Below are 10,393 nucleotides of genomic sequence, written 5' to 3'. Positions count from 1 at the left end.
ACAGGTAGCACCGCCTTCATGGTCGCGGCTCTGACGGCCGATCGTTGGGGCAATTCCACGCAATCGCCACCAACTTCTTCCAGGTCATCGCCGTCCTCATCCACTTGCAGGCGCGCCACATGTTCCAGCAGGCGGTCGATGTCGATACCAATGGTCTTGAGGGTGTCGTCCGAGACGAGGAATTCATCTCCGTCGTTGACCACATAGCAGCGGCGCTTGCCTGGTACCTTGACTGGTCCAGCGGCCGTCAGGTCATCTTCTTCACGGCCACGCTTCGAACCATAGCTGTTTCTTTGTTGGTTGACCATGTCCCGTCATGCGTTCGGTGGAGCTGTTCGCGTAGGATATTCGCAAAGGCCACCAGATCGTTCGCCGGCACGGTCTTCATTTGCTCTTCGACTCTGTCGCGTAGGTAGCTGAGTGTGACACGCGCTGCTACCACCTTCATGAACGTTCTCAGCATAGTTGAGTCTTTGAGTTGTTGACGTAAGTCATTTTCGTCGATGGCGTCATCAACCCGCTCCATAAATGGCACTAGGCGACTGGTCACGTCTCCATGGGGGTCGACACTCAGCGCCCGACAGTAGGTTTGCATGTCTGACTTGGTGGGTGTCCACTTGGTCGCTGGTTGTCCGACGATTTCCATGATACGGTCGCGGTAGTCGTCCTCACTGAGTTGTTCCACAGGCACTCGCCAAACATGGGTGCATGTAGCCTTCAGGAGGCTGCGGTCAGAGGAAGGGATCCACCCCACAGCACTCCGTCGCCACTCGCCACCCATGCGTTGCGCATTTCCCTGTAGCTTGTCCTCATATGTCTCCCGCTTCTTCACCCAACTTACTAGGAATGTTCTATTCATACAGGTGATTCGAGGGGGTTGAACATCTGTCACCACCAATGAAGGTCCACTGGAGTTGAAGTTGGGCTCCCATCCTCCGCTGCTTCGCGTCGGTGGTCCACTCGTAAGAGGTCCCCATCCCGAACTGCTTGGTAGGGTGGTGTCCAACATCCTTCAATCATGGGCTGGACGCGCCACTTTGGCATGGTCGACACGCTTCTCCTTCGGGGGACGATTGGCTTTGTTGATACACCGCCGCTCAGCTTGCTTACGCTGTTCTTCTTGGTATTCCTTTTCTTCTTCTTCACTGTCAGGAGTACTGTCCAGTCGATTTCGTCGTTCCGCACGTAGCTTAGCTCGAGCTTCCGCCTTTTCTTCCGCTCTCTTCTCAGCATCGGACTTCTCTGGCGGCGGGTAGTCTTCATCGACATAGGCGCCTTCGATTGGGGGTCGTGGTAGTTGTTCCCAGTTTGGTCCCGTGGTTTGTCCACCATATCGCCGCTGCGATTCATCCCAGATCATGGACGCCGCTCGCGCGCTACCCGTTGCCTTGTTCGCCTTGGCCAGCTCTTCCATCGTCTTCCGGACTTCCTCGCTCTTGGACTCTTCCACAGCCGGCAGCACATCCGTGGTCCCTCCAACTACCGGGACCAACGGTGGCTCCGTCACTGGTACTTCCTGCTCAGTTTCGCTGCTCGCAGCTGTTGCTGCCGTTGCCGCAGCCTTCGGCTTCTGGGCGCGATCTTTTGAGTTCTTCGTCATTGCTCTCAGTTCCGTAGGATACTGGAACTAAAGTATACTTTGTGTTGTTTCCCACGCCAGTGCCAACACAAACAACCAAATGGGGGAGTGCCGACTCTCCCTGCAAACCGCACACTTGATTGACTTGATGTTACCACGGCGTTGCAGAACCAAGAGTGAGATTCTGGCAGTTGGCTGGGACAGGTGTTCTGTTTTCTACGTCCTAGTACTACTAGTAGTACTAGTAGTAATACTATGCCTTTTCGTGTCGGTTCGCCAAGGGTCGGCACCCGGTGGCCTCGGTTGAGGACCACCTGTGTCATGGCGGGACTTGGATTAAGTCGCCCTCCACAACAGTGACCCAGGTCTCCATGGCCGCACACTCCGATGCTTGCCGTCGGCGGGGTGTGGTGGAGTTACGTCCCACTGAGGGGCAGAGTCGCAGTTGAAGTCGCCGCCCACAATCATCCGGGTGGGTGTGGGAGGTATGCCAGTTAGAGTCGAAAAGAATTCTCGGCGTTCCCCCGTGGACCCACTTGGTGCGTAGATCGAGGCAAGCGTAAAGGTAACCGAGGATATCTGCAGATATCTCCCTGGGATCGCGTGTGCCGTGTCCAGAGTGAAATGTTGATCCGAAAAGGGGTTCAGAAGGATGGCCACCTCTTGAGAGCGATCGGGCGTCACAGACCAGAAGGACCAGGGGAGCCGCCTCCTTTGAGGCTCCATAAACGTGCCCAGCGCCGTGCCAGAGAGTGGCTTGCGCTTCCGAGGTCACATGAGTTTCCTGGAGGCATATGACGCCGAGGCTGTCGGTGGAGAGGTTGACCTTCCAACTTGCCATCCATGCCGCCACGGTGTCGTGGCGGAAACCGGCCACATTTTGGGTGAGGAGGCGGAAAGGTGATGAAGGAAGGCCTCGAGGAGATTGAGCGGTGTGTGTAGCAGGAAGCAGTGCGGAGGATGGGGTAGGTACAGAGGGAGAGAACTGCCTGGTGGGGGTCACCGGCGGCCTCACGCTAGGGAGTTTCATATGACGGCAGACGAGACAGACATGGGTCTATTCTCTGTATCCGCCAATGGTGAATCCCCAGGCGTACGCATGTTGCGCCACCCACGGTGATAATTGTTTCCATCCTCCGAGTGGGAGGTGGTCCCAGATATTCAGTAAGTTGCCCGTCTCGACTAGTTGGAGTACCCCACGCAGGGAGGGGAGGTCAGGGATTTCGCCTTCCTCTAGTCCTTCCAAGTCAAGGAGGGCTGTGAATACTGCTGCCCAGATTCACTGTATAGCCGTGATGGCTGTGAGAGCTCGCAGGACTATAACAGATGGAGGAGTTTCGGCCCGGGCGAGCAGCTCGCCCCATCTGGGTTGGTTAGTTGCCAACTGTACTGCTGCGTCCACTGAGGCGGCCCGCACGATATCCTCCTTCCAGGTATCGAGAAGCCCGGTGAGTTCAGGTTTCTTGTGGAGGGAGGCGATCTGGGTTAGGGTGACCCGGGCCATTGCCGCTAGCAACTGTTTACCCCAGGTGACCAAGATCGGGGGGGAGCACCTGCTGAGTAGGACCTCCGGGGTTCCGACTTCCCAAATCATGGATCTAGCCGTGAGGGGAAACTGCTCCAAGAGCGGCTCCAACTGGGCCGCTTCGTTGATCGGAGTGGTCAACAGTCCGGCAGGCACGCTGTCCGTGTTGTCTTTCAGCCACTTAGTGAGGCGTCTTGTATATCGGACGGGAAGTTTGGGAGGGGCTTTGATTCGCCGACCCGGGGTCAGTGCCGCCGATGTTCGTGGGGGGGGGGTGAGATGTATTGAGTCAAAGTGTGTTCCGCGTTTGTGAACGAGCAAAACGTCGGAGCTGGTAAGCGTTATGAAAATGGTCGTCCAGTTGCCCACCGGAATTGGTGTCTTCTCGATATCTTCTTGGCCGGGCATGAACCCGACCCTCCAAAGCCACCATGTATGCTCCGTCTCCTGTTCCTGAAGAACATATACTGGCTGTTGCCAGACCGCTGAAGCCGCAGCGATCTCCGGGTACCCGCACCAATCCAGTTTATCGACGCCCTGCGCTGGGTGTGCCGCAAGAAGCCTGCTGAAGAACTTGTCGATGAAGGCTTCCACCGTTTCTTGTGAGGCTTTGGAGGTGTCGGTAAGACGTTGCATCCAACGGGGGTTGTATTGGCCGAGGAAAGCTGGGTTTGTCTGCATGACGTCCCTGATGCTGTGTTTGAGGTCTGTGATGCCAGACACTACCTGGGGGTCGAGCGAGGACCGTGTGGACCATTCGTGATGCATTTTGGCGCAGTACAAAGCCAAGATGCAACATTGGCCTCGCGCGGCTACGACTCCCTCCTGCCATGAACGGCGCTTGAATATTTACCGGATCGGCCCAGTTAGTTGGAATTCTATAGGGATGGACGTCTCCGTAGGTGCTCCGCATAGATCGACCATAGCTACTTCGTTTGCCACCGGCGCTGGTGATACGGCGTCAGCTTCTAGATGTGTGTCGTTGTCGCAAGCCGTACGACCAGGAGGTAGTCCCAGCGCCCTCGTCGATGGACAGTCGGAGGCCAAGGGAAGGGTGGCTGATGTGCCCATGTCGATGTCCTCATATTCCCCCGAAGATTCTGGAGGCGCTGGCTCGCTTTCCGATTCACCGGTGCCCATGAGATCATCGTCCGCTGGGGGGGACTCCATATCAGGTGCTGGTGGTGCCAGGGCTGTCTCAGTAACAGTCATGTCTGATGAGACCGTGTCCTCCTCGCCAAAATCTGGCTGACAGAGCTCTCCAGATGCTGCCCCGGGGTTGCCGGGGGTCGGTTGTTCGGCTTGTAGGGATGTGATCCATGTGGTCCCAAGCTATATCGGTGTCCTGGTTGTTGCTGTATGCCAGTGAGGCGTTCCGTCTAGGTGAGACGGAGTAGAGGGCGTCAATTGTGGTGGGCGCTCTGCCAAAAAGGTCTTCTATTCGGATGATGCCAGCTTCCTGCACTTCCTGTTCGGGCGAAACCCACTCCCTCGGGAAAAGGATGCGGTCGTGGTCCGCATCCTGCTCCGGAGGAGTTTGCGTGGCCATTGCCCTGGGTGTTGTGGGCGGGGCCTCGGGAACCTGATCTCCTGTGTGGGGGGTCGGGACCGGTGGATGTGGTTGTCTCCGTGAGAGAGCCGAGATGATCCGTTTGCACCGACCCATCGCACGTCTGCATCTCTGGTGAGGTCCCATAGTCCACCTGCTGGACAGCTTGCGTCCCTGCCTCGTGGGAGGCCACACTGGGGGCTGTTTGGGTGCCTACCGGAATGGGGGGAATGTGGGCACCTACGTCCCGTAGCCAGTGGGTAAACGATGGTTTGCCAATAAATTCCGTATTGGGGGGTGCCGCCCAAAGGGTTGGTGAGAGCGTGATAATCTTGTCCCTGTGTAGGTCTGGCGCTGGGCATCGTTCCACTTGATGGTCCAAGGCCGCGCAGCGCCGACAGGGCATGTTGGTCTAGTCCTGAAAGTGGAAAATGTGGACAGTGATAGGGCCCATCTCATTGCGAGATTTCCCGAGGATGTCGTCCAGAACGTTGGCATTGTCCGTCACCACCAGGTAGCTGTTGGCATCATCATCCTCAGTCCCCTGGTTTTTGGCAGTGTCCAGACTGACTACCCCCACCCCAGAAGGCGCAGCATGTGGAGGACCTGCATCAATTTGATGCGGGCTGGCACTTGGAGTAGTCGAAAACTGTAAGTTTCGGTTTGTTGGGTTTCGTCGGTATCAAGGTCGGTGATAGGGTCCTCCGGACGCCGGAAGTGTCGCAGCCAAGTGATCTCTCCACGGAAGGGGACAGGTTGGTTCCGCCATGTGGCCGCCTTTGCCTTCGAATTGAATTGTAAGATAAGCTGACGGCCTTCTTGGTGAAGGTAGCACGAGTGCATATCTTTGCGTAGGGAATCGCATACCCTGACCGCCTCTTTGTTGTCTCCCGGGTTGATGGGTGAGAATAGGCGTGCCAACGACACGCTGGTCATGTCGGGGTAAAGTCGGTTGGATGCTCGGATTGGAATCTGGAGGAACCCAAAGTACTGCCGCATTTGGTCGTGGAACAACGCAATTTCTGTTACCTCAGAATTTGCTTGAGGAATTTTGAAGGGGTGTCGAGGGGTAGGGAGCCGGCAAGAACAGCATCCCGGATTTCCAATTCTCGGGTGCTAGGAGCCCGCATGTTGGTTGGCCAGGCTGCACTGGGTGCTTTGCACTCCGTGTGCGCCTGGGTAAGCCCTGGGTATGTGGGGGTATCGCGATGTCTAGGGGGTGGGTGCCTCTTGCTTTGGAGGCGAACCGTATCCGCGAAGGTTTGCCCTGGCGTGGTGCTGGTGGCGGGTTGATTGGTGGTTGTGCAGGTTCCGGATAGGCCTGCGTATTGAACGTCTGGGGCTCGGTTGTGTCCATTTCCGAGTCTTCCTTGGAAGCCTTGGGTATCGTGGACAATCTTGGTTGCTTGGAAGGATGAACAGTCGCCGTAAAGGCCTCCCGTCGCACGCGGGAGTGAGTTTTCTTCCGTTCTGTGGCCAGTACGTTTTGGCGATGCTGGTTAGGTCCACGAGGGCGGGCATGTTTCGGGAACTCAAAAGGTCGATGGTTGACTTGATCTGGGTCCTCATATGGAGGATGATGTAGCGCCTGCGCTAGTGGCAGGCCTCCGCCATTCGTTTCGCTGGACATGCCGCAGGATACTTTTACTTGGTATTTGCACTGATCGCCAACTAACGTGTTGATGTTAGTACGTCTGGATACTCCATACTAGTATGGAGTATCCAGTGCATGGTGAAGACTCTTCACCATGCACCTGGTCGAGGTCACACTGTACAGTAATATTTTTCATGTGAAAAATGCCTCTGAAAACCTATACTAAACTCATCAAAAATAATGCAACATGTGCGACTACCAGCAAGCAATACTACTGTATTAATACGAAGTACAGTAGTATCGTTTCCTGGAGAACATGGTGAAAACTTCAAAGAACATGGTTTTCATTGGCCAATATTATGGGGTTAGGTACGGTACAGTATTCAACGCATGTCCACTGACTACAACAATCATTTCAAGGCGTCCACCCTTGCTCTGTCATGCACACGGAGTAAGCTGCTGTCAAATGAAGGCGCCATGTTCCGTGGGTCTTGTGGGCATTGCATGGGCCTGAGTAATTCGGTTAACACCGTGATGAAGCAACGGAAACCTGAACAATGCAACATGCGTACATGGTTGCAGATTCCACTTCCTGGTACGTTGCTATCCAACACCACAAACCAAACTGTGTATGTATTTAACATTCGTATGCAAAAATACCATTTTCAGCATTATACACTTATGGAGCTACATCAGAAGTAGGAGAAGCACTAATTGATAGTCCACGTAGTGCCTCCTTTTTTGCCTTCTCTCTCAAATACCTTTGTCGACGCAAGCGTCGGGTCTTTTCAGGGTCTTTCTGTCGCCACTTCGCTTGGGAGGGTAACGTGTTCGATGCACGTCTGGCACGTTCACGTTCGTTCTGGAGCACTTTACGACGGTTTTCACATCCTCGTTTGAAACGTACTTGCGTTGCTGTTGACGAATTTTTGCCTTGTTTTTTTCGTCGTAGGTTGTAGGCCTTTTGACGTGCCACCACATGAGCCTGAGAAGCCGATGGGGTAGTAAATGCTGATGTCGGTGATGCTAAAGGATACTAGTATATAATTTGTTAAATATAAATTCTGCAATACTGATGTAAAATACATAGAATCTTACAACGTGAGCTACTTGGCACACTAACATTTCGTGTGCTACATAGAGGGCTGCCTTGGAGACTGTGTTGGGGACTACGTTGTGAGGTGCTTTGAGGGCTGTACTCGGGACCGCCATATTGCGGGCTATAATGCGGGTTGCTTTCCGGGATACGCTGGAGGCTGCGTTGGGGGCTGCGTTGCGTTGGACGTGCTGCCGAAAGCTGGTAGACACATGGGCATGGCTGACACGAACTGAAAAAAAACTCGTGCGCGTCTTCTTGGCGTCCAGCACCAAACGACAGCAACAAATCAGCTTGGTGACTGTGCAACTCGTCCATTCGATATCCATTTGGCCACGTCTTGCGGCGTTTCGTTGGATCGTTTACGTGGATGTCATGAACGATCCTGCTTAGGCAGTATTGGGGGCTGAACTGTGTGGTCAGGGCACGCTGGTACGGTGGCAGGAGGGACTGAACCAGGGGAGGAAGTGCAACAAGCACTGTAAAACAGCGTTGACGTAACACGTTCTCCCATAGTTGTGAAGGCCAGGTCCTAACCCGAACTCTCCGCGCCACTGAAGCAAGTTTTCCATGGAAAGGGTCGGCGACAATGACGAACAGAATGCCCCAATATAGTGTACATCTGCCATACGTTTAAGACAAATAGTGTCATACTGACTCCGAACCAGAATGTTTGACGCCGAAGTTAAGTAATTTAACGCCGAATCGTAATGTTTGACGCCGAATCGTAATACCGAAGTATATTGTTCGACGCCAAAATGTTAGCATGATAGCGACGCCAGAGTAAAAAATGTGAGAGTTCACATTCCTGCCACTTAAATTTTGCTTAAAACCACAGAACAGACGCCACCTGTCAACTCATGTGGTGAGGTAGAATCTCGAGTGATGTGACTGCGCATCAAAGTACTTAAAAGGGAATTGTATTACATCTGAATCGTTGGTACGTACACTGCGTAGTCCGGGGTAATCAAAATCGGATGGTGGCAAGGGATACAGTAGAATATAAATGCATACGATAGGAATGAACGTACATGCCAATAACTCTGGCTCGAGAGTTAATCTGAGGTAGCACAATAGCTCGTTCAACTGGTCAGAGGTAGTTCTGTAATGTAATACTACATAGTATATATGTAAAGTGTATACGTGCCCCGGAAGTTCTCAAAATGAATAGCTCCAAGGGTCCACAAGAATTATGCCGATAACTCAGGCTGTAGAGTGAATCTGTGGCAGCACAATGGCTCGTTGCGCTGGCCAGAGGCAGTTCTGTAGTGTAGTATGTGTGGAGGATATGCCTGCCGGAAGTAAGCAAGCTACAGTATATGTGTACCCCGCGAGTAGCTGAATAATTATGGAGAATCAATTACTCTGGGTTGCTTTGTACTTAGTTGCTCGCAGTTTGTGAAACGACCAGGTAGTATTTTGTAATTTGCTACAACGAAAGTATACAATATTGCAATAGTACGAAGTTCATTTGGGAACGTTGGTTGTACGGTTTCGTTCCTCAGAAACACACATGAAACTTATTTAGTAACTGTTGGGTAGTTTTTTTCAATTTGCTACTCCAAGAGTATTCTAATCTTCAATGCAACGTTAGAACTATCCTAAATTTATCGAAACGAGGACAGCATATTTTGGCCAAAAAGCCTTGACAGTACTAATTGTATATTCGAGTGAGCGTTGAGAACAATAGAGAGTGTGCTAGGCAATTTGGCTTGGGGGATGCTACAAGTCGAATATTGTGAGGGGAAGGGGGGATACATAAGGGCTGATGAGGTGCAGGGGTTGCAGTCGCTTCTACTCTGGTGATCTACATACACTATGAACTAGTCATGATGTCGTGAATGGTGATTTTAACCTCGTAAGTGGCTATTGTGTGCTTTAACATGTAGTTAAGACACAAGCAGAATCGTTGTGGAGGGGATACAAGGCCGTGGGGGGTTATAGACGATGTAGGGGTTGCAATCGATACAGTTGTAGCGATTTACATGCACTATGAGCTAGTCGCGCCTAGTGGCTGAAACCTCTACTTTCTGGTGTAGATTCACCACGGCTCTTACCCAAATTGCTAGCGTTTACACGAATAACTTGTCGTTGAGCTCCACACACAGCTGTACGTTTTCCTTCTTAACTTTCACGCAAAGTCACATTGCACACACATAACGCATACTAGTACCAAGGAATATCAAAGGGTTACATCAAATTGCTAGGTCAATTGCTGGCATGATTCAGGACTCTCGAATGCTAGTCTTGCCTTACTAGCAGAAATGGATTTGCCCGTCGTTGATGCGAGCAACTACGACGGGCAAATACTCTACTATACTGTATGAGCTCCTCTCATTATCATTCTATTAGTTGTGAATAAGGTATCTGCAAAGCAAGGCTAGTTACTTTAGTACTTCGAAGTACATCAGTCAGGCAATACGCGGCAACATGCTCATGTTCAACCCTATCATCTTCCAGAAATACTTCGTTTTGTTTGAATAAATATTACTTGAAGTATATGTCATGGCCAACCACATATTTCAATGTCGTCATTCTTCAATTTGCCACCTCACACACACTGCTCAGTGGGTCAATGGGTATGTAAGTGATCGATCCCCTTGCGCATTCAGCCATCCGTTAGTACCGCAAACAAGGTTCTTTTTATATCTAGGCAGTACATAAATCACGACTATAGAATATGTCTTTTACAGAAGCAGCACGAAGCACGATATATGTGGAACTTTGGCGGCTTTTGGCGAAGGCTAGGTGTGTCAGTCTACGCCACAAGCCGGCAACGTTGCTGTGGGAGTCTGGTAGCATGCAGTACAGTTCACTACATCCTGATTCGCGTCCGCTTTATGCCATCAATCAGTGGTTGGTCATAGGGCCGTCGATAAGGTTACGGTGTTTCGTGATTTCCCCACCCTTCCTCCACATGTGAGTCCACATGTGAGTTTAATAAACAATCACATTGATAATAGTCACATGTGTCCAGAAATTCTCATAACGCACTGCCTGCCGAAGAGGATCTCGTTGTGTATAATACTCTATATTCAATTCAGCAAATT

At 52.0% G+C, this 10,393-nt stretch overlaps 3 protein-coding genes across 3 annotated transcripts; all 3 read right to left on the bottom strand.

Annotated features, from left to right (window-relative positions):
• Window positions 1–1,915: 1,915 nt before the first annotated feature.
• On the bottom strand, window positions 1,916–4,653 carry H257_16116 (hypothetical protein; the record flags this gene model as incomplete). Its single annotated transcript, XM_009844448.1, has 6 exons — window positions 1,916–2,341; window positions 2,406–2,595; window positions 2,677–2,810; window positions 2,904–3,929; window positions 4,035–4,436; window positions 4,495–4,653. 6 exons carry the CDS (start codon window positions 4,651–4,653, stop codon window positions 1,916–1,918), a joined length of 2,337 nt encoding a protein of 778 aa, XP_009842750.1.
• A 412-nt stretch (window positions 4,654–5,065) lies between these two features.
• Window positions 5,066–5,652, bottom strand: H257_16115 (hypothetical protein; the record flags this gene model as incomplete). The annotated part of the gene is made up of 2 exons (XM_009844447.1): window positions 5,066–5,171; window positions 5,228–5,652. 2 exons carry the CDS (start codon window positions 5,650–5,652, stop codon window positions 5,066–5,068), a joined length of 531 nt encoding a protein of 176 aa, XP_009842749.1.
• A 31-nt stretch (window positions 5,653–5,683) lies between these two features.
• H257_16114 (hypothetical protein) lies at window positions 5,684–6,283 on the bottom strand (the record flags this gene model as incomplete). Its single annotated transcript, XM_009844446.1, has 1 exon — window positions 5,684–6,283. The coding sequence occupies one exon, from the start codon at window positions 6,281–6,283 to the stop codon at window positions 5,684–5,686; it is 600 nt and encodes a 199-aa protein (XP_009842748.1).
• Between the last annotated feature and the right edge of the window lie 4,110 nt (window positions 6,284–10,393).

This window comes from Aphanomyces astaci (assembly GCF_000520075.1).
Source record: "Aphanomyces astaci strain APO3 unplaced genomic scaffold supercont1.80, whole genome shotgun sequence".
Taxonomy (NCBI): Eukaryota; Oomycota; class Saprolegniomycetes; order Saprolegniales; family Verrucalvaceae; genus Aphanomyces; species Aphanomyces astaci.
Note: the sequence above shows the minus strand (reverse complement) of the source record. Positions and strands in the feature narration are given on the sequence as shown.